The following is a 24,755-nucleotide window of genomic DNA, read 5'->3' on the forward strand; positions in this document are numbered from 1 at the left end:
ACTTACAGTTGAACAATGGTGTCTAGATAGAAATAGGATAGATTATAAATGAAAATAATCTCTATTCAATTCTGCAATTTCATCAATGGTATTCGATTGTCTGTGCAAAATTACTAGAGCATTAACCCTATTTTAACTTGTCTATTTCAGACCAGGGAATACTGGGAAGGGGGGGGGGTCAATTTGACCTCCCTCTCAGATCTTGGCCGCTGATTTCGCGATCGCCGCAGAAATTTGCACGCGCGTAGCGCCGGATGTAAACTACAAGACTGTATAGTAAAATTGTCACAAAAATTGTTTGTATCTTTTAATTAATTAATTATGCAAATAAGCGTATGAAATTTGACCTCAATTTGTCTTTTTTGTGTTGTTTTTGCCTTTAAATCACTTCATAAAATGTAACTAATTTCTTATGTATTTTATTACTTTTTAAATTCTTGTGTATTTCTTTGTTTTTTCAAACTTTTTTTTCATTGCTTTTTCCGATGAACTTTGTCGGGGACCCTTTTGCGATAATAGCATAAAATAAATACGTTTAAAAGTAACAAAAGTAAAAATAATCACACATATATGATTTTTGGTTGAAAAATATAATTTGCTTTGACTTTGTACACGGAATCACGTTTTTGAGCAATTTGGGGTCTGACATGCACTTACGAAATGTGGCGTAATTTAGGAATCGCGTACCTGGGGTTCGCAAATTTGGTCTCAAAAGATGCGCAAGTCTTAAAATAAAAAGTCCAGGAGTGGCGCGATAAAAAAAATATAGTGACAAAATATGTTGTCAAATTGACCCCCCCCCACTTCTAGGTAAGGGTTAATTTGTTGTAAAAAAATGCAGCAGCACTGGACAAATATAAACACACTTGAGAATAGCCATGTCTAATTCCCTAAGTGTAACTTTCACTTACACAATAAGCTGTTTTCATAGGTCTGCTTCTGTTAAACCAGCTTTAATCAAGACTTTAAAAAGTTCAGCTAATTGGATATTCATAGACCATAGAGACCGTGATGATGTGCCTCTATTCATAATGCTACTTTTTAGTGCATATAGAACTGGAGATTACATCAGTAAGAACTTTCAGAGCAGGAAATCCAAGATCAAGTGATAATTGTATGATGAAAAAAAGATCTCATAATTTTCAAAGGACCTCTCCATTTACAAGCTCAGTAGTAAGGTCTCCTTGGATTATTCTGTCAAAGAAAATGGAAAAAAAAGGAGAAAAAATGTGTGAAATACCATACACAGCTTGGATGAACATAAAATCATGTGATCAACTATGTCATAGAATTCTAGGATTGAATTAACCCAAGGCTTTGGCCTTCAGTGTCCTCAAAATGACCTTGATGCCCCTGCAATATATTTGTAGACTTAAGGCCAAAAAAAGGTGCCCTTCGGACCCGAGGCCTTGGTGCCCTGTAGTAATCAAGTGCATGTGTCCCAATGAAAGTAAATTTTACTATTGATGCCCCTTTTTAATTCCTTGGATGCCCCCAAAAGAGAGTATCGGCTTCCCTTTCCTTTAATTGCCCCATTAAAAAATGATGTAACCTCTTTGAATTCTTCATCCAAGGCCTGAAAGTCAGGCTTCAGACAAGCACAATGAAGTCCACTTTCAAGACCAAAAATGTTGAGTTTTTAAGGCAAACAAACTTTGCTGGTAAACACTGAAAATGCATGCAATTTGCATTGTATTCTGATTCTCCATATCTCTCTAAAATGCATAATTATTTTAGCTTCCAATATGGTCCTTAATAAAATTGTTATCCACATACAAATATAGAAACATACTCATTTGTATCATGACAAACAACATCTTAGAAATATTTTGTGTTGGGGATAAGAAGCATATTCCCAAATTTGAACACTATTTTCTCACCAGTGGATTAGGTCTGAAGCGGTAAGCAAGCATCATCCTTTTCCTAAAGGCTGTATATTCATCGCTGGCATCATCTCTGTTGAGTTTCTCTGGCCTCTCAACGCCAAAACCCACTCCTTCAACTACGCGATCTCCCCTGGAAAAAAAAAACCAAGGCAAATATAAAATGCAGTGTTTAGTAATCAAATGTAAATATTCAAATGAAGATAAATAAATCAGTACACATTGAATACTTTGGTAACATTTGGAAAAGTTTATCCATTTGCAAATACCAAAGAAAACCATGTTATGATGAAAGGGTCACTGATCATATGCTTGTTAAAGGAAACTTGTCTATGCTTACCAATCACTACCGTATACCTTGTTTAAAAAACAAATAGTAAAAAGGCATTCCAGGTGAAATTTGTAGTATATAGTTCAGCCCAAGACAATGTACCATGTCACATCATGCATAAATCATAAACAGCTTTTATCAAACAGTCCCCAGGTGACCTTTATTTTATATTGGACAGAAAAAGTGATGTTAGATAAAGTGGGTATAAGGAAATGAAATGCGAGAAGTAGCAATAAGACTTATTGTGATGCAAACTGTTTAAACAGAAAGTTAACAAAGGATGGTCCCAAACATGCATTAGATTAAAAAAGAATTTGACCAATTCACAATTACCACAAATATTTTCCATATTAAAGGTAAAATAATGTAGTTGCAGCAAATAATCATTCCAAGAGAATTTTTTTCAATCAAGGTTAATTTTCACCTTACTATCGTAGAGCTAGATCATGAAATCTTAACTGAATAAGTGATAACACTTTATGATCAATAACACAGAAAAGCAAATGTAGGGCAGTGTACTGATATTGCATGGGACAATAACTGACATTTGATTTGATGGGATTATGTGTTTATTGTGCTAATTTCTCAGCAAATACACATATTCTTCCAGAGTCATTTGTCACATATTTTTAAATTATACATACAAACACTTGGGTGGTCATTTTATAGGATATTCGTTACAACAACAACTGGCATTTCTCTTTAAGCTTACCTCCTAACAGGTGCAGTAATACCCTGTTTCTCATTGCCCAAACCCTCTCCTTCACTCCAACCCATCTTCTGCAGCATCTGAAAACCTGTCACGGGAAATCAAAGATATAGATGAGCTGAAATGTTGAAGTATATTTTGAAATTCCTTCTGAACGTTTCCATGGTGGAGAATTAATCAATGCAGAGGCTCAACGGTAGACCATGTACTAAACATGGGTCGGCGTTTGGTCCCGAAAAGACCACTCTAACTCAAATTTTCAGGAAGTATTTTCCTGCTGTCTGAGAAAGAACAAAATCTGAAAAATATATTTCTTTTATATATGGAGTCCAGCAACTCAATAAAAATCAACTTACAATATAGATATAAAAGCAAGCAGAGGTCATAAATATGGAGGCTAGGTAATCTACAGAGAAATTAATTTTGTTTCAATCCAAGAGCAAGTTTTGATCTGAACTGGTTATCAAACTTACTCACCTGGTAATATATTTCTATATTTTCATCAACTGGAGCTCTCTTAATTTCTGATGTAATTTTTTTTCATCAAAGAACAGCTCTTATTTTCCATGAGGTAACAATGAGAAAGATGAAACTTTTGAATTAAGGTTCATCCCTGAAGGGGGTACGCAATTTCACCGAAAATCAAAAGGAACTTAACTTCAGATAATCAGTGTCCAGATTAAAAGAAGATCAATGAATTTTAAAATACTGCATGGCCCAGAAATACAACTCACCGATGTTATCTGCTTGGATCTTGAATTCCTTGTATTCCGAGTAGTCTGGTGTCCGGCCTTCCTGGAGAGCGTGCAAGGTTTCCATGAACTTCTCAAGTTCCTCCGGAGGCAAGAAGTCACCGATGAAGTGCTTCCCTCTGTTTATACTCGTTAACAGCTCTGCTTTCTCTGTCGTTGTCAATTGAAATATACGCATAGGTGAAGAGTTAAGAGACAGAAGATAACATGCAGAGAAGTACTAGTATACAGGAATAGAGAGTAACTCTTTGTTCTCTGTTAAACATCAAGTTAAGCAACCATAACATAACATACTCTTCCCTGGTAAATAATAAAACTAGTTGTCTGTAGGTTTGTTGTAGTTCTGTAAAGTAGTAGTAGTGGAGGTATTGATTTTATTAATAGTACTAATAGTAGTAGTAATAACAGAAAGAGCAGTGACGGTAGCAGCAGCAGTAGTAATAATAGCCCAAGTAAATCCTGTCACACACTATTATGATCTGACTGCAACCTGATTTCGGAGCGAATTGTATTTTGCATATCAATGTGAAAACAATTTTTATCATCTCATTTGAAGTTTGGATTAACACAAGGATTATGAAAATCAAAACTCTGTTTTGCTACAAGCCATGTGGTCATTGTAAAGTTCAAATTGGTTTCATATTGCAGCTCTCAAAAGCATGTAATTTCAATTTTAGTTTTCATACCACAATTTGAAACTTTAATTGTTAAGATTGTACAAGTGGGGATGTTATAGAAATTGTTATTACAGACTTTCCTATGTGGAACATTGTGGCCCAGTGGATTAGCCTCTGGAATTTGAAACAGAGGGTCATGGGTTTGAGTCCAAGCCATGGCGTAATTTCCTCCAGCACGATACTGATCCACACTGTGCTGCACTCAACCCTGGTGAGGTGAATAGATACCCGGTAGGATTTAATTCCTTGAATGCACTGAGCGCCACTGATAAAGTGGTAGCTTGAGCTAAAGCCAGGGTAATAATAGTTGTGCTTTGTATCCTCTGGCGAAAAAAACACTGTATGAATCCAGCTATTATTTTTGTTCAATCGAAACCAGATCGTGTGGTGTGCATCAGGCTTTATAGAATAAAAATTAAAGAATAGCAGTAGAAGAGCAGTAGTTGCAGCAACAGTAAAGATCAAGACTCACTTCGTGTTTCGTCCATTTCTTTCGCTCTTGCCTTGTGTTCCCAGGTCCCTCCCTCTGTATCCTCATCACTGTCATACTCATACTTCCTGGCCGGATCTTTGCCTTTCTGTTGCATCATCAGCTCTGCTTCTCTTTTCTGGGTTTTGATCACCATCTCATATAACATTTGCATCTTTAACAAAAATTCAATACAAAGGCAAGATTAGTAATGAAAAACTCTGAACCTACTAAGAACTTATGTTATTCTCCTAGATTCACTGGCATTGCTATAGAAGCTATGTAGAGGGTCATTCATGGTTCTTTTCATAAAGACTCAAACAGCCTTCAGTACTGTCAAATAGAGTCGAATAGTCAAGGCATCCTTCTGAACAAAAAGATGTAGAAACCAACAGAAAAAACACTCTCTTCCTGATCCCATATACAGGAAAACAATAATAGGAAGTGGAAAGTATGTAAAGAAATCTTCACATCAATTCTTGAGATTTCCTACACACAAGTCCTAACAATGTATGGTACAAGACCACTGCCATGTATAGAACAAGAGAAGATCTGATTAGGATATTCTACACCATATCACAGAACAATTCATTCAATTCTAAAAATGAAGAGGCACTATTTTAGAGCAACGATGAACATTCATTATCTTTCGCCTGATCTAAATACATATTTGATGTACCAAGGCAGTTTGCAACAATAATCTAAATTCAGAAACACTACAGCACAAGGTATTAAAGTAATGAAGAGTAAGTTCCATAGTCTAAAAAGGACTATCACAGTCTCTGTAAAACTTTCACAAGGGTTCATCAGCTGAGAAAGAGGACGATTATGATTAAAAGTTATGATTAATTGCAATAATTTTTACTTTACAAGGGAGGGGGTTGCAATTTTGGTCAATGTGGTTCTTTTCTAATGATGAAAATACTCATAGAAAAGATCGCAAATGTCAATACAGTTTGGGCACTAGTATTCAACCCGGCATAATTCAAAGATTTGGACAAATTCCCCAAATATTAAGAACAGATTGAGAACAAGAACAGATTGAGAGACTGGGTCATCTTTCATTGCTAGGTTGAATACTAGTTTCAACAAGTGGAATGCCTCTGGCCGTCTCACCTGCATCACGCGGTTCAATATAGCAGCAGTGCTGACTTTGCATACTACTCTAACTCGCACAAGATGTTCAGTGATACATGGTTACTCTTATGTCCTCTTTTTATGAACTAGACCAATAAACTTACAGAGATATGATGGTTATTCAACGAAAAACCCCAACATGGCCAAAGTTCATTGACCTTACATGACCTTTGACCTTGATCATGTGACCTGAAACTGGAACAGGATGTTCAGTGATACTTGATTACTCTTATGTACAAGTTTCATGAATCAGATCCATAAACTTTCAAAGTTATGATGGTAATTCAACAGATACACCTAATTCAGCTAAAGTTCATTGACCTTTGACCTTGGACATGTGACCTGAAACACGCACAGGATGTTCAGTGATACTTGGTTACTCTAATGTCCAAGTTTAACGAACTAGACCAATAAACTTTCAAAGTTATGATGGTAATTCAACAGATACCCCCGATTCGGCCAAAGTTCATTGACCCTAAATGACCTTTGACCTTAATCATGAGACCTGAAACTTGCACAAAATGTTCAGTGATGCTTGATTACTATTATGTCCAAGTTTCATGAATCAGATCCATAAACTTTCAAAGTTATGATGGAAATTCAACAGATATCCCCAATTCGGCCAAAGTTCATTGACCCTAAATGACCTTTGACCTTGATCATGTGACCTGAAACTTGCACAAAATGTTCAGTGATGCTTGATTACTATTATGTCCAAGTTTCATGAATCAGATCCATAAACTTTCAAAGTTATGATGGGAATTCAACAGATATCCCCAATTCGTCCAAAGTTCATTGACCCTAAATGACCTTTGACCTTGGTCATGTGACGTGAAACTCATGCAGGATGTTCATTGATACTTGATTAACCTTATGTCCAAGTTTCATGAACTAGGTCCATATATTTTCTAAGTTATGATGACATTTCAAAAACTTAACCTCAGGTTAAGATTTCGATGTTGATTCGTCCAACATGGTCTAAGTTCATTGACCCTAAATGACCTTTGACCTTGGTCATGTGACATGAAACTCTAATAGGATGTTCAGTAATACTTGATTAACCTTATGGCCAAGTTTTATTAACTAGGTCCATATACTTTCTAAGTTATGATGTCATTTCAAAAACTTAACCTCAGGTTAAGATTTGATGTTGACGCCGCCGCCGCCGCCGCCGCCGTCGCCGTCAGAAAAGCGGCGCCTATAGTCTCACTTTGCTTCGCAGGTGAGACAAAAACCATCGCCGTATTATTTGATTGCCCGCATGCATAGTTGACGGGTTGAAGAAAAAAATAACGCAAAAAGAATGACCAGCATTTGCTCTTGGAAATAAGACGGGTCTGAAATTAAGGTAAATTCCATATTTCTATATATTTGAGGAAACTCTCCAAACGGGTTGAATACTAAAGCCTTTACGGTAATCACTCTTTCTTTATCATGATCTTGCTGTAGTCTACCTCTTGTTGTTCTTTGAGCTGTCTCTGCTGATCTTCACTCAGTTCTGATGTCCCTATCATACCAACAGGATTGACTGGCTTCAGCAGGCCTTGGGCTGGCTGCTTCACGGGTGGCGCATCCTCCGGCGTTTCACCCCATCGGCTTCTCTTCTTCCTCACCGGCGCTGCCTCAGCCCCCGAGGAGGATGGCATCCCAAGTTGCTGAGAGATGGACGCTGCAGCCGCTGCCGCCGCAGCTGCTGCTGCTGACATAGGAGATGCTGCCGACATGGGTGCTGATGGTGGTGGAGGAGCCGGGGCTAACCAAAAAGAGGGAACATACTGAGTTATCCAATCTTAAAATTCTCATCATATTACATGATTTTGCTCTTGAATGCCACTATCAAGCTACATATGACATAAGATAGATTCCATGCAATAAGGTGGAATCACACTATGACACATTAAGTGCTAAGTAACTGTATGAAAGTGGTCACAGGTGGAATGATTAGTCAGTTCTTGCTTCACTTGAATCTTACATTCATTTCCAGATAACTATCTCCACTCCAAAATTTCACCCCTCCCCCCAAAAAAAAATAAATAGAAGTACCCTGTATCAAAGCAAAGATACACCAAAGAAACTGGATCCCTTACAGTTAGCAATGCCAGTCATACCAAGGCTTAAAAACAAGGTCTGAGCCATGATGCTCTGCTACAATTACAACTGAACAAGAAGTGTTCTTAAAATCTGGATATATAGCAAGGCTCCACATTAACTTTTTTGGTGGTGGCCCGTTTGGGCCACCAAAACCTTCAAATTTTTTTTTTGGTGGCCCATAAGTAAAGTTTGGTGGCCCAAAAAATATTAAGAAAAACATTAATCATAAATGAATAGGGCATAAAACAAACTAAAATATTATGCAGTCACTACCACGTACCACTATTCTTTGTACATATGTAAATCGTGCTTGCTGTTATACTACTTTGCTTATCTTGTGGTAATTCATAAAACCTAGATTATGCAGGCCCCAAATCCAGTTTATTTTCTCTTTTCCAGCATATTATAGCAGAAAATCACAGAAAAATATGCTGCAGAATTAGAACAATGTGTAAAAGGGGGAAATAAAAAAAGAAATTAGAAGAGTATATTGAAAAAAAAAATTGTAAAAATGAATAAGTGAAATAAAACAAAAGAAAAAATGAAGCCACAAACAAAGAAGAGGGAAACAAAATTGAGAAAAAAAAAACAAAGAAAATGTAAGAAAAATGAAGAAGACAAAATTATCAAAAAATGGGGAAAATTATTATATTTCAGTAGAAACATTTTTTTATCAGGCATATTCAATGGGAAGGGGTGTATAAATGGTTTAACCACTGTAAAAAAAAAAAAATAAAAAAAATAAAACGGCAAAAATTTATCTGGAAAAAACAGTGAGAAAATTCCTTCCCTATATTTGACAAAATGATGGAAAAAATTCACATTTCATATCAATGAAATGCCTTCCCAAAGTATTTACTTCCTTAAGAGTGGTTTAAGAAGTCATTTATAAACAAGAAAGAAAGAAGCTGTCTATTCATTTTTGGCTAGAAGAGACACAGCGTCGAAATAAACCAAATATCAACATACATACAAATGCACATGTGGGACTGTGATGTACTCACCTATGTGTTTTATGTGTATTAATGCATTTGGAAATCGGTCTTTTTGAGTCAAAAGAGAGGTCATAATTCCTCCTTTTAATGCTTGCAAATAATCAGGTTTCAGTAATATGGACTGTAGAAGGGCATTTCATTGGTGTAAAATGTGACTTTGACGTAGATTTTCAAAGTTCTGGGGAAGATTCTTAGTAACATTTCGTATCGCAGCTCCCTGAGTCTGAATAGTCTGCAAGCGCACGGCTAGCTGCAGTGGTTTCATGCATGCAAAGCTCACCCAGACAGCCGGCTGAATAATAGTTACTGTATGCTAGCTGTAGGCCTACATACTGTCATGACTATGCAATCTTTGTGTGTAGATTAACAAAAAAGGCGCATGACAAATTTTCTTGCAATTTGAACTGTAGAAAGTTGATAAATGCATGCAAAATCGGGAGAAAAATTGCGCTACTTTGAAAATTATTGGTTGCCCGATTCGGGCCACCAAAACTTAACATAGGCGTGGGTTTTTCAATAATGGTTGCCCGAGATGATTTTTTGGTGGCCCGGGCCACCGCTAATGTCGAGCCTTGTATAAAGTCTGCTTTTACCTGGTGGTGCAACACGGGAGGAGGCCCTAGCTGCTAGACGAAACACAGCTAGTTTGGTCTTGTAGTATCCATGGGCAGGGCTGCTCTTGTCATGCATGAACCTGTATTGATCATGAGAACAAATGAAGATTGATTCCCTTGAAGTTATTACTTTAATGATAACATCAATAAAGAAATTCAACATTGTGAATACTAAAAACATCAGTTTGTTTCAACTGTTTACCAGAATGAATGAATCCTTATAGTAAGAGGTGTCATATAGTCATCCATAGTCTAGTTGACAAAACAAGTTTGAGGATTAAACCCTCCTACAGAAAAAAAAAAAAAATTCACCATCAAAAGACTTAGCTAATTTGATCCATAAAAAGACTATTAATTTGTCATTTCAATGGAAATCATTAGCAAATTTTTTTTATATACAAGATGAATTGTGGTTAATCAGTAAGAGTAAAAATAATCATACATTCATGAACTTTGATTAAAGCATGATTTGCATTGGATTCATAAATGAAATCCCATATTTTAGTAAATTGGGGGTCTGACATACCTGATTTCAGAACAATATATCCAGAGTTCAACAATTTAGTCTAAAAAAAATCAAGATCAAAATTTGGATTTCTGTGTGGTGATGTGTGCTAAATCTTATATTTTGTTTCCTCTCAAGTGCCCAGTTCACAAAATATTATCTTCTGTCTTTGGATGTTTTATTTGTGTTTATCAAATGGGCCTTGAAATGAAAAAACAGAATGCTCAGTAGTGAGCATATTATTTACTAACAAGCTATACTTACCTATACCATCTCATCAAATTGCTATTCGTTACCCTGACTCGAATAGCCACCGGTAAAAAACTCCCCGAAAGAGGCTAACTGCAAACAGATAGCCTGGGAAACCCGTCACGGGACGAGACCCATAAAACCCCCTCGCCACATATAAGCCTCCTCTTTCGTTGCCAAGGAGGGGCGAGGTCTGCTGGGGAGGACGGGTGGGGAGCTATAGGTAAGTATAGCTTGTTAGTAAATAATATGCTCACTACTGAGCATTCTGATTTACTACACTGCGCTATACTTACCTATACCATCTCATCAAATTGCTAGAATAGCACGGAAAAACTGGAGGAGGGGCAGAAACGAGACCCTTTCCAGACAAGTAGGCATAACAATGATAAAGAAACTGATTTACTATAAAATGGAGTAGTCTCCCAACTGGAGAAGCTACTCTTGTAATAAAGGGATAAGAATCATCAACCACGTTAATGAAATATATCAACTGGAAATAGCCTAGGAAAAATTAGGACAAGACAAGAACCGCCAAGGCAAAACCTGTGTCTTGGCTATTACATCAAATAAGTAATAAGATACAAAGGTATTGAATAGGTCCAATAGGATGCCTGGAGGATCTCCTCCAAAGAGGTACCCTGAAAAGCGCAAGATGCTGCTATGCCCCGTGAATCGTGGGCTCTAAAGGATCCTGATAAAATGGCATTTTCTCCATCTGACCTGATCCCCTGCACTAACCTTCGAGATATTGTAATTGGATTAACAGGGCTGTGAGGTTCTATTGAACTAATGAACAGTTGGTGGGAAGTGCGAATGTACTTTAATCAATGTACCACTTTAAGGCACGTACAGGACAACATAACCTATCTTCGGAAACTGACGAGAGACTGTAAAATCACATTGTTCACCCCAGGACTTGAACCTGGGACTCCAAGGACGCTAGTCAAGTGCGTTATCCATTCAGCCATGATATCCCCCTAATGGTTGGAAGAACAACATCACAGGATTTAGGGGTTTCTTTTTCTTAGCTAGGAAATCAGGTCTAGGGATCAAGCGGACTCTGTCCTTCTCCCAACGAATATGACCCGGTCTCACCGTGGTGCATGAAGCAAACTACGTCTTAGACTTGAAGCTATAGTCAACAAGAAGGCTGTCTTAATGGAAAGATCAAGAAGGGAGCAATTATGTATGGGTTTAAAGGGGAATTTGGCTAGGGCACCGAAGGACTCTTGGCAGGTTCCAATTGGGGAAGAGTCTTCGGCTGGGAGGAATCTGTTAAGGATCTTGTTAGTCTGGTAAGGACAGCTGAATTGAGGTAGTTTCCCTATTATAGAAGCCTGAATGAATGGCTGCTATGGTTGACCAGTAACCCCTTATAAAAGAGACTGATAAACCTTCATCAAATAATAAAGGAAATAAATCTGCTATCTGACTTAAAGAGGCAGAAATTGGATCAATTTGTAAACTGCCACACCATCTGAAGTATCTCTGGAGTCTAGAATCATGAGTGTTCTAATTATGATGTATATTCATGCATTCATTGTTATCTTAAAATTTCAGTGAGCTTCTCGTTTACAAATGACATTATGCAAATTTCCTGTAGAAAAAATTTTATGACACTGATGGATTTCAATATAGTTACGATTAATTGGAAGATTGATTGGATCAATCGTAACTCTTTGTAAGACAGGGCCCTGGTTTGAGAACAAACCTGTCATATCATAAGATATAACCTTTCTGGTGGAATCCCTAACAAATCTAGAATTGTCTTTTCTATCCTTTTCAAACAGTTATTTTGGATGGAAACCTCTTTAAACAGCACTTGCTCAACCCTTTGATAGTTGTTGGATTGCTGCAAGGTCCATAGCGACTTTTTGATATCAGACAAGGGCTTCATGATCAAACCAATGACATTTGCATAGTAATGAATATCGTACAGATGATGTGGGGCTTTGTGGCCCTGTGGATTAGTCTTCCAACTTTGTAACAGAGGGTCGTGGGCTCGTATCCCAGTCATGGCATAATTACCTTCAGCAAATTTTTTTTTTTTTTTTTTTTAATCCACATTGCGCAGCACTCAATCCAAGAGAGATGAATGGGTACCTGGCAGGACTTTATTCCTCGAAAACCCAGGGTAATAATATCCAGGTCTTTGGAAATAATGTGATATGTGCTAAACAAGAACTGATTTAATATCATTAACCAATTCCTAATGAAAGTTGCAGGCAAAATATATGAGATACCATATTGGCCTTCAATTTGATGTAGGCAAAAAATTGACCACCCCTTGTACACTTTCAGAACCAGTTAGTTGGATCAGTTGGTAGAATGTACTTCTCACAAACAGGTGTGGGGGGGGGGTATTTGCTACCACCCTGTTCGGCGTTCAACATTTAGAGTATAGAGCCTCATCGGTCTGGAGCTGCACAGTGGCTGCCGGGCTCACAATAAATTGGGTAAAAGAATTTTGGAATATTTCTAAACTCAGATTTCTATTACGAACATTAAAATATTATCTTAATCACAATCCCTGATTGAGAACTCTGGGATTGTATGGGAATCTTTATCATTGGAACACACAGTAGATTTATGTCATAAATATTTCCAAGGAGAAGCTGATATCATTATGGCAAGTGTGGTAGAAACTGATGGACAATAGCAGCAATTCTTAAGGGTTCACCACCCTCAGGCCTTGGTTTGAGATCTCAAGACTGTCTGAGCATCCAAGGACCACTCCATAAACCACATCTACAACTTACTTCTGTCATTGCTTTATAAGCCAAAAATAGTGTAGATATATACCTCAGATGCCACAAAATTATCAAGAATATTACTAGGTCTACATTCTATACAAGTGAACGCAACTTTGTAAGTAACCCAAGTTTGGCAAGTTTTACCATTATGCCTGTATGATTTGCCTGGTATGATTTTGACAACCTCATCCATCACCACTATTTCCTCCTTTCTATGTTCTTCTGATATGAAAGGATTTTTTTTTTTTTTTTTTTTTTTTTTTTTTTTTGGGCACATGAACACCTCAATATTACATATTGCTGTGGGCTTGGAACAGATTTCAAATAATGAAAAGGCAAAGAAATAGTCTTCTCCCTACTGCTTGTGGGGAAGGGTTAGTGTTAGATTGTCATAAGTCCCGGTTATGAGTGGGGGCCCTGAAATTGGTGCATTGAAAGAACGCCTGGCGGCCCCGTCCCCCACCATGAGGATTCCTATGACTTTCCCAGCGGCCCCTTTCATTCCTGGCGTCACTACCAGAGCGAGGGAAGAGGGGGATGACCCTTTAAGTTCATTATAGGTCTAGGGTATGGAGCTAGAGCTAGCGTATGGAGGTCTCTGGTCTGGCCCTGGACTAGGTCTACTCGAGGAGAGCTTATAAAATGTCTTGTCAGCTGTGGTGCTGGCTGAAAAAGATTTGTGCAATACTTCTTGAAAGTGTCCATGAAACAAGTCCTTACCTTTGCAAGGAAACTTATTGAGAATGAGAAGTCCAGCTCAGTAGCTGCCCCTTTCTCAATCATCTTGAGAGCATCTAGTCTTTAGCCCTCCTTGCCCTTGTGCATAGCAGTGTTGATTGCTGCTTGCTCATACTGGAGATCAGCGATTTTGTGACTCTAGCAATAAGTTCTTGTCATTGGTAGAGACTCAGTCCAAGCCGCTCAGCCTCACTACGAGCGGATATCAGATACCCCTAGTACATCGCGAAAACCATACCGCTCCGGGCGGCCACGGCCACGTCCAGCGCTGCAAACTGTAAGCTGATAGTCGGCTGAGTGGTAACCAGTGCCGCGGTGAGGGTTACGGCCCGATCTAGTCTACCTCGCTCCCGCATCCCCGACACGGAAAGCAACGTCCGGGGCCGAAGGGATGCACAAAAAATCCTCAAAGTCTTGAGCGGCAAACCGATAAAAGTTCGAGACTTCTTTACTGATGGGTATAAGCCGAGAGTGTTGCTTATCTGGGAGCGGACGTCCCGAAAGCAGGATCTATATACGGAGCGTCCATCTTGATCGCAGACGGACGAGTTCAGGCGGAAGATTGACTTCTCTCTCGCTCATTATTCGCTACGCTACTGGTATACTGTTTTCGGCCCGAAGATGAGGGCAGTATTTAAAATGCATGTTCCCACTAGTCGGAGTATCGCGTTTGAGTAAGCCAGAACTCTCTCGTACCCCTAATGGTGAATCTCTTCGATCGAATCCCATTTTCTGGGCAGCTTTCAGGGAATGCAAGGAGCTGCTATAAGAATTTGATGGGGGGAAATCGCCCCCAATCTCTTCTAATGAATTGGGTCGGTGGTAATCGAATTCCGAATCAGATTCTCCCACGATAGAAAACTCCTATTATCTACGGCTAGTACGAGGCGAGTTATCATTAGCCCCAACTCCGCGATCTGTATGAGGCGATCTAGGCCTCTCTCTCTACGTCTAGAGCATTGAATTATGGTCTAGAATGAGTCGAGTTTTCATTAGCCCATTGTCTCGGGCGGCTCGGGATGGGTCGATTGCAGCACCCGATGGGGGAGGACCGCCTGCAAGGCTTCCAAGATCCAACTACTACAATTGTTAATACTTCCTCTTTATTATTATTATTATTTTAAACCGCATGTACGTAGAATAGATCTTAATTCCACAGCACTGTATGAACTCCTGCACAATTCTACAAGTACGATGATACACCAACCTGGTGGACTGTACTATAGATAACTGATGATGACCCGTCTCGGCGGGGTCTGGCAATGAATGGACTGACCGGTCACAATCCCGGGCCAGTCGAAGCTTCTTATAAGAAATATAGGGGTTGTAGTGGGTCGTTAACTCGAGCCTGATTGTCATTAGAACACGAGTATTCATCGCGAGGCTTCTTCTTGCCCGCCCTAGTCTTTGATGAGGAGCTACCCCGATCGGAAGGAGTGTAAACAGGCTCTTCCGATTTATCCGTACCCTTGTCTACCTCCCGCCTAAGGGGCTGGGTGTCTGATTGTGTAGTGTCATTAGCCGGCGTTGTCTTGGCCGGGTTATAAGTGTTAGACTTCCTATTCTTCGGCTTTATCTTGGCCGCCTTATCATCGTGCTGTTATTATTTCTCGGCTTTGTCTTGACCGAGATAAAGGCCCTCGGCTTTATCTTGACCGAGTTGATCTCCCCTTTTAATTGAGATCTTTTGGGTTGGGGGAGGCTTTGGAATTAATAATGTTTAATTCAGTTATTTCTTCAGACATCGTGATTCATAAAAAAAAATTGCGCGGTGGCTAAACGTTTCGAGTGTACTCAACGACGTCGCGGTAACGAAAGAGGAGGCTTATATGTGGCGAGGGGGTTTTATGGGTCTCGTCCCGTGACGGGTTTCCCAGGCTATCTGTTTGCAGTTAGCCTCTTTCGGGGAGTTTTTTACCGGTGGCTATTCGAGTCAGGGTAACGAATAGCAATTTGATGAGATGGTATAGGTAAGTATAGCGCAGTGTAGTAAATACACAACTTTCACTGAATCATCCATGTCAACTGAATACTGAATTTAGATTTTTTTTAACCTTAAATATTCATTGCATCGTCCATATCACTTTTATGTTGATGAGTTAATTCAGATTTTAAAAACAATTTTTTATTGAATCATCCATATTCTATATCAATGATTGAGGAGAGTAACTTTTTGGGAGGGGTGTTTAAGTACTTGAAATTTACCTATATTTTGGTATGTCCCGGTAGGTGCTCAGAAGAACGGCCTCCACTGCGTCCCCTCCCTCAGCTACCTGCCTGGCGATACGGTCCACCAGCTCCTTCAGATCCACGTCCTCTGGCGGAGAGACTTAATATGCTTCTATGAGTATCTGTTGCACTGTGAGCTGGGAGGGGGGCCCTATTGACCCTCTCCTCCCATAAATCGAGGGCTCTCTCTCACACCACTCTACTACCTTACTTGTAAAGACTAGGGCTTTGGAAGTTGGGAGAATGGTTCAGAAGAGAAGACAGATGGCTGGCCAAGTTATAATACTCTTTGGTTTGAATTTTTCATTTCAAATAGTGGGATGAAGGATGAGGGGGTGGGGAATGAAGAGCTTCTATGTTGACACTTATATTTTCATTTTGTGGGTGTTTAGTGCTTTCTTTGAAATTAATATCATTCTAAATCTCTGAATATATGGATCAGGACCAGGATTAGACGGGGAGCTATTAAGGCCCATCATTTTATCTATAAAAAAGACACACTTATTCAATGAATTTTCAACACATGCACTGAAAATGAGAAATTTGCTATACCCCCCCCCCCATCAAATAAAAATAAAGCCTGCCTCTTTATACAGACCATAAATGATGGGAATGTTACAGTTTGAATGTCTATTTCAGCTCTTTACAACATGATAAACCCTGTTGAGCAAAATTCATCTTAACAAAACAACTAAAAGCTTGTCTACATGCCTTACAGATGCATTTACTACATAACAATAAGGCTAGGTTTCATAAATTACACATATATACAGTGCGTATCAAAAAAGTTTACACTTTGAAAAAGTCCTGGGAATTAAAAAATACACAACACGTGGGTAATTTTTTCACATATAATCTTGGGTTTGGGTCTCATCTATCCAATGAAAGTAAAAGTTTTGTCAGAATGTTACACTTGAGTGAGCACTGTCCATTTCTGTAAAGCTCGCAGAAATCTGTTTGCGCAGAAATGCTTGTTTTCATGCTGTGTCAAGTCGAAAGGACGAAATCAAACTGACACTACAAAAGATTTATCATACATTTTCCTTGCACTTTTAGGCAATTGGAATAAAACGGATACATTCAAGCATTTTGTGACAATTTTGCCACCCAAATTGAAATTTCAACACTCAATAAGCACAACCTTTACCCTATTTGTGCCAGCTGGATCTGAGGACATAACTGAATCTGAACAAAAGTTTATATCAGACATCTCCAGCATTTTTTCACTAAGTTTTTGTCATTGAAAGTTGGTTTACATATCATTTTTCATTTAATACTTGTTTCTCCACACTTTTCCCAAGCTTAGCAATGATTAACAAAATGAAAATCAAGCTTAAACCATTCCATGTAAATCACAGCTCAGTGTAAAGCAAATATCGTCACGATGGCCTCGGTGTGTGGGGGAGTGGGGTGGGGCAAAATGCACTCTTCGAAGTGTTTTGGGCAAGGAAACAAGTCAAACAATGTAGAAGATATCTTAAAATCAATTTTACTAGCTAAATTCCATGTGTTCTTCATGATTAAGGGCTACTTTTATTCGCATAACTTTTTCAAATTTCTGCGCAAATCATTTTTCACTAACTTTTCAAAAGTGAGTGGTGCTTACTCAAGCGGAAATATTTTTCGACAGTTATATCGTCATTAGCTTTAATGGACCTGTACCAATGTTAAAATGTGGAACAATCTTCAGGATATTACAAATGTATAATTTTACAGGATTTTTTAAAAGTGTAAACTTTTTTTTGATACGCACTGTATTACATGTATATAAATCAATACAAAATTTGGAAAAGTGAATCAATCTATGGTTGATTGTGGATCTGGCAAAACCGCAAATTAATTTCAACATGTTCTCAAACCAACAGTGCTTATCTTCACACAAGATCTCTGATCAATGCATTTAAAGAGATGACATGAAAACCCCTGCCACAAATTTTTTTATTACAATTGAGTATCAGGCGGAAAAAAGGCGAAAGACTCATCAGACCCATAATATAACTGAGTACATATAACAAGTGTACCAGCTTTTTAAGAACAGAGTTTCCAAGAAATTTCAATGTATATATTTGACAAATATGTATAGGTCAATCCATTTGACTGATGGCACATAATTCACAATGTCCATGTTAAGGTATTATGTAGAATCAACTATTTCAAATCACAATGAATTTCAATTCAGATGTGGCTAAGGTTTGCTGTGTCAATGTGAGGAAGGTCCCCTACCATAGTAATCCATGTTTGAATTTGAAATCTCAATAAAATTGTTTTTTAAACATTACATGGACACTGCATTTAAATATCATTGGCAAGAGACTGACAGGTCTGAAATTGCAATACATGTTTGATTAGTAAGCCTGAGTGACACTCCAATTTTTGCTGAAGTAATTATCGGCAAGAATTTGCCTAATTAAAATGAGACACAATTTTTTTTTAGCTTTCAGAATGTCATAAAAATGTGCCGACCCAATGAAATGACCAATATGTCCTTAATTTTTACTTTACCAGATCTAAAAAATATAGAAATGTGGGGATTGTCGAATCATCTCAAGCCTGTATTGAGGACAATCAACTTACCAACATCAGAAGCCTGTTTTTCGGACACTCCCTGTCCTTCATCCTCCTCGTCAGAGCTGGAATCACCAAAGACATTGGCTATCTGCCTCTCCCGCTGTTCTCTAATCTTGGCCCGGACTGCAGAAGTGCTGGGTCTGTTTGGGGGTACAGGGCTGGTGGGTGACTTGGCTTTGCTGGTTTGGGGCACTGGAAAAAGAGAGGAAGAAAAGGGCAAATTAAGATAAGATATATGTAATACCATGAGGAAAGGAAGAAAGGGGGGAGTGGGAAAATCAGAATTGGACATGGAACGGGAGAAGAGCCAAGTGACAGAGACAGAGTAATAGAGCAATATATATAGACTCATAGACAGAAATGAAATAGCACAATATTCCATTAGTATTTCGAACTGCCTAATTAACGAAAACATTAAAAAGTTTGTGATAGACTTCATAGGAGATGGCATCTACATGCATGCCTTTTCCTAGACCGTTTCAAGATTCAGCTGTCGTTTATGCCTGCAATTAATCATCAAAAGATTGGCATCACATATGTGCATAATCAACAAATGTACTTTTGAAATCAAATACAAAAATACAAACAATCCTGAGAAACTATACAGCTCAGGAAATAATCATTAAAGGACACCATACAGAAGCTGAGTAGGAAAGTGGTCTAGGAATTATTTCCTAAACTGTATTTCATTTCAAACTTTCATGTGTAACTTCTAGAGCTTTGAAGAAACACATTTCTGCAAATTATGTATCTGTACCTGCTTCCGGGGTGGGTGGCAAAGGTATACTCTCCAGTGTTGCCTTCTCTTCTGCAAAGTGTCTCATCTGTGCACCCAACGGTGGGTAGAAGCTCTGCTGGGCTGGCGGCGCGGAGTGTGTGGCAGGAGGAGGCGGTGGAGGGGGCTGCTGACTTATCGCTGCCATTGATTCTGCTTTCTTCTTCTGTTGTTCTTGCTGCATTTTCATGAACTGAGCCATGAAGCTGCCATCGTTTGAGAATGTATTTTGGGTAGGACTAGGAGCAGCTGGTGGTTTGGATTGAGTGGCATTCGTATTTGATGTGACCGCTGTCTTCCGCGATTGGTTACTAATATCAAACACAATTGCATTTCCATATTTAGAATAAGAACAATGCATTTCACAAATATTTATAATAAAGTAAGTGCATTACTGTTTCTCAGCCTTTTTCCATATGAAAACAGTCTTACACAGTAAATCATTTCTTTTAAAGAGCATTGTCTTAAAAAAGGTACTTCTAAGCCTTTTTTAGCTTGTGGTCAATCATACATGTACAGCCACACAACTCATCTATCTCTGCAACAATTCATGTGCCTATGAAAACATGCATTTCAAACCCAAATCATTTATACTTTTACAAGCAAAAAGTAGTAGATTTTTTATTTCTAACCATTAAAAAAAAGAATCTTATATTACCCATCAAGGAAAGATTATTTTGTTTGGGAAGTTAACAATTAAACTAGAGTCTGAGCAAAAGTATTTTGAATCTGAGTGAAATACATGTAGACTAAATCTGCATCTTGTCATCTACAAGTAGAAATAGAAATAATGTCAGATTTTTTATCATTACAGATCATTATCACTTTTTTTTGTGAAGGTCAGAAAAAAAATCAAAGAATAACACGAATGACAAGGCACACAACTTACAATCGGGCTAAAGCTGAAGTAGCCCCTCCAGGAGGTGTCTTTGTTTTTGCTCCAGCGGCAGCTTGGGAGGCTGCTGCTGCCGCTGCTTCTTTCTTCTTCTGGGCCATCTTCCTCTCAATTTCCTGTCTCTTTTGTAAAAGCATCCGCTCCTGATCACTCAAGCTCTTCATTTTATCCTGGAAACTGGCCTTGGCAGCCCCTTTGTCTGCACCATGCTTGAAAGAAAATGCCATGGTCATCAGAGTCAAGTGGTACTGCTCACTCCTGGTGTAAAGGTTGACCAATCATAAAACCTGGCAGGAGATTGCAAGGTTTTTAAAATTCTCCAGTTAAAAAAATCATTGCTAAATTGTAAACATTAACATGTATAATAAAATACAGAAATGTCTGATCAGCACTGCTGTTGGCCAAAGACATTTGCCACAGGCCCACAGCGCATTGTTCAATTGCCTTGCAACTACTCAGGGCAGATGTGACGCATGAAGCCATTTCTATATTTTCTTTCCATTTTAGTAACTGCATTTTGCGTGAGATGTCCTGCCCAATTAGTTCTACCATATATCTTTATGAAATAAAGACAAAAATCAATGAGCCCCATCAGGTGGATTTTGCATTTTTTAACCCCCTAATGCAGAGCTACCAAGTCTCACGCATTATGCGTGAGACTCAAGGATTTTGGACTCTTGTTCATCCCCTCAAATCTCTGTCTCATGCAACTATCATAGCCTATCCCCATATACATTGTACACAATGTCTGTGATCTCACTCAGATTCACAGAAAATCTCACGCATAGCTGGTCTTTGAACTTGGCATCTCTGCTAATGGCGACTGCATGATCATGAGCACTCTGTGTACGAGGAGAATTTTTTTTTTTAATGTTAAAAAACTCCTCGAAACAGATGGCTGCCAATATGCTACACAGGAATAACCGTCATTTCTGTGGATTTATTGAACAATTTCTGATATTTTACTATAATCCCCATTTACAGACAGTAGTGTGTTAGTGCGAGCCTGCATGTGTAATCCTGTCGCGCAATTCGGCCCTATAGTGTTTTGTCTATATTTTTATTTTAGGTCTAAATGACATATCATACTATCTTAAACGATGGCCCACGTTTTTCGTTAGACTCTTATCTTTCTTTTGATACTGCGCATATTCCAAGAAATATCTGTTACCGATGATTTATTCCTTATTTTTTCACCAACGTTAAAGACGCGTGCGTCGGGTAACGTTGGCGAAGAACAATTGGAAACAAGATGGCGGCGTAAACATCGGGCAAGTCTCTTCAGTCTTTTCACAATATTTCTCTCATTTTCTTGATGAATTCTTGTTCAAAAATAACAACAAGAGCATAGAAATGTCGGAAATGAACTCTACCGTACATCTACTAGACCAAAAGCTTTGGTCTCTGTCATGTTGGTTGCTCAGCTGAACTCTGTTGGCTTCACTCACCAAATACAGAGACCAAAGCTCTAGCGCGATCTGTACAGGGGACTCAATGGCCATATGTTTATGTACTATAAGTTCAGATAAAACAGGAAGTGAAGTTGCGCAATAGCCGAGGTAAGTCACTGTTTTTGTTCCTTTTAACTTGATTTTTCCCCGTTTTTTGGCAATTAATGCCAAGAGGGAATTTTAATTTGCATTTCTGTCGTGTTAATTTTCAAAATTTTGATTCATTAAACTTTTTTTTTAAAGACAAAAATTGAAGAGCCCCGGCAGGGGGATTTTGCATTGTAAGTCCCCTAATGGTGGCTGCACGATAGCGAGCCGTCTGTGTACGAGGAGAAATAAAACAAAATGTTTAAAAACTCCTCGAAACAGACGGCTGCCAGCTGTCTAACCTAGTACATGATTTAGGGCTAGATCTTTTACTTTTTTTTAGAAGTAGAAATCCTGGGGGTGAAAGTTTCAGGTTTTGGCTTCCTTCCTATGTCAGTAGGGGCGCATGGCCAATATTGGAGACTGTCTCCAATGTGGGAGATTATCTCCAATATCAGAGACTTTTGTGAAGAATTTGGGTATCCAATTTCAGAGACAGTCTCCAGTTTTGGAGACCAATTTCCTTTGTTTACATTTGCGGCAAAAGGATTACCTTGGCTTGGCGGCAAATAAAAATGTGATAAGCAGATTCCTCATGAAAAATTACCCCTTTTCACCGTCTACTTTAAAAATTCACCGTCTACTTTTGTTTTGATAAGGATTTTTGTTGTCAATCACACACAAAACAAATGGGCTTCTGACCTCAGCTCAGTGAGACAAAATTTTGGGTGGAAAAAATCATGCTTTTGTTGGTGTTGTTTCTTTTGTCCTTTTGCAAAGCAAGTCTCCAATGTGGGAGATTGTCTCCCCTATTGGAGAGAGGGCGCTAATGCAGTTTCGCACCGGCCGGTTACCAGCATACCTAATCACCAATATTTGTTCCCAAATGTCATGACAAGTCTCTCAGTCACATTTCGATGTCAATATATCCACCACTTTTCAAAATATCGTGATCGGGAATGGCTGTATTTCGGCTTCGATCTCAACGTCGTTGATACTTGATCGACACGGCGTAGACATCGCTTCGCAGATCGCTTGGATTCACCGTACACCGTAATGTTGATATGAACTGAAGTTAGCAACCAAATCATGCGAAAATGTGGTGAACAAACTGCCAGCATGCCGCATGCGAATCTATGTTCGCACGATTTGGTTGCGAACTTCAGTTCGTATCAACATTACGGTGCACAGTGAATCCAAGCGATCCGCGAAGCGATGTCGATCAACGACGTTGAGATCGAAGACGAAAAATACAGCCATTCCCGATCACAATATTTTGAAAAGTGGTGGATATATTGACATCGAAATGTGACTGAGAGACTTGTCATGACATTTGGTAACAATTATTGGTAATTAGGTGTGCTGGTAATCGGCCGGTGCGAAACTGCATTAGCGCCGGAGAGTTTCCCATATTGGCCGTGCGCCTCTACTGTATGTGTGGGTCAATGAGATTGAGAAGGAAGACCTGGGGCCCGTTTCTCAACACCTTGACAAGTTAGTCATATCTTTATCCACCAACCACGGAGTTAGTTCCAATCTTACTAAACCCGTTTCTCGAAATGCTTCTAACTAAAATACCTTGATATCGATATTATCGGTAAAAAGAGGAGACGAGACGTAGCCTTAGTCACAAAATAGCATAATTTTCAAAAAGAAAAATTATAACAAAATTGCAAATATTGTGATAAATTGGGAATTTCATCTTTTAAGAATAATAGCACAGGTATATTATGCACCATACATACTTAGACCATAAAGACTTGAGCATTCAATTGCTGAGAAAATGGAATTATGAATAATTGATCTCGTGGCTAAAAAATCACATGTGGACGTTGAGATGGGTACCCCCGGGATATCAAATTTTAATAGTTTGCGAAAGTAAAACCATAACGGTTTTCGTTGTAAAATGATGATAATTATACGGTATTTTATGATTCCAAAAATCATCAAAATATAGTTTAACAATTTTCTTTTAAATCTTAGATACTGAAACTTATTATTTGACAAATTCTATGCATAAATTAGAGATAGAATTTATCAAAATGTTAATAGGGGTCTGAAAACGACAAATACGAGTCCATTTATGGATGGCCTGACGTGGTAGAGTCTTTATCAAATAAATTATTTTACTATTTCAAAATGAATGGTTTTGTGGAGTATTTCCAACAGTTTTTGTAGATTCTTTGTATTACAATGATCATAGAATGCATTATCCAACTTGTTTTTAGATGTAATTTCAACATCTTTGATTGATTACGTAAGATTATAATTTTCACATTTCTAGGCACTTTTGCATGTCATAGTCTACCCACGTGATGCCACTACGTCATTAAGAAAGAAGTTGTGACCGGTTCGGAGGTGTCATAAATATTTAGTGAGGTTGTTGTACCCGATCTTGGTAAAGAGGGCTTCGTGAAACGGTTAGCGGACAAGTAGCTCACTATCTCCGATTTAGTCAAGAAGTTAGACTTATGACGGTGTTGAGAAACGGACCCCTGGCTTCGTAGCAAGAGCCTAACCCATGGAGCACCGGCCCGCTTCGGCCCTCGAGGCCGGAGCTTCCTGGGTTAGCGAAGCGCCTGGCCCTAGCTAGGGCACCGCGCGCCGTCGGTATTTCGTGTACACAGTTTGTCCAATAAAACATACTAGAAAAAGGTACAGATCTAAGCTTAATTTTAGACTAAAACCATGTTCAATATTCAACACAGAAATTGCATACCATGAATCACACTATATTTCACCAAAAAGAGGAGTAGGAAGGCCTAAATATTTCAAATATTTCCCGTCGTTTTCAGGACTGAGCAGAGCCCGAATGAACTTGTAAAGAAACAGTAGTATTATCGT

The 24,755-nt window shown here is 38.6% G+C and overlaps 1 protein-coding gene across 1 annotated transcript; it reads right to left on the reverse strand.

Moving 5' to 3' along the window:
* Nucleotides 1-586: 586 nt before the first annotated feature.
* Nucleotides 587-24,755, reverse strand: LOC121415632 (SURP and G-patch domain-containing protein 1-like). Its single transcript, XM_041608920.1, has 12 exons — nucleotides 24,631-24,755; nucleotides 20,368-20,660; nucleotides 19,461-19,789; nucleotides 18,710-18,895; nucleotides 16,112-16,235; nucleotides 9,638-9,738; nucleotides 7,413-7,711; nucleotides 4,825-4,996; nucleotides 3,658-3,825; nucleotides 2,927-3,011; nucleotides 1,881-2,016; nucleotides 587-1,194 (listed from the first exon to the last, which is right to left on the reverse strand). The coding sequence occupies exons 2-12, from the start codon at nucleotides 20,604-20,606 to the stop codon at nucleotides 1,168-1,170; spliced, it is 1,866 nt and encodes a 621-aa protein (XP_041464854.1). The 5' UTR covers nucleotides 20,607-20,660; nucleotides 24,631-24,755; the 3' UTR covers nucleotides 587-1,167.

Source organism: Lytechinus variegatus, chromosome 5 (genome assembly GCF_018143015.1).
Source record: "Lytechinus variegatus isolate NC3 chromosome 5, Lvar_3.0, whole genome shotgun sequence".
In the NCBI taxonomy this organism is placed as follows: Eukaryota; Metazoa; Echinodermata; class Echinoidea; order Temnopleuroida; family Toxopneustidae; genus Lytechinus; species Lytechinus variegatus.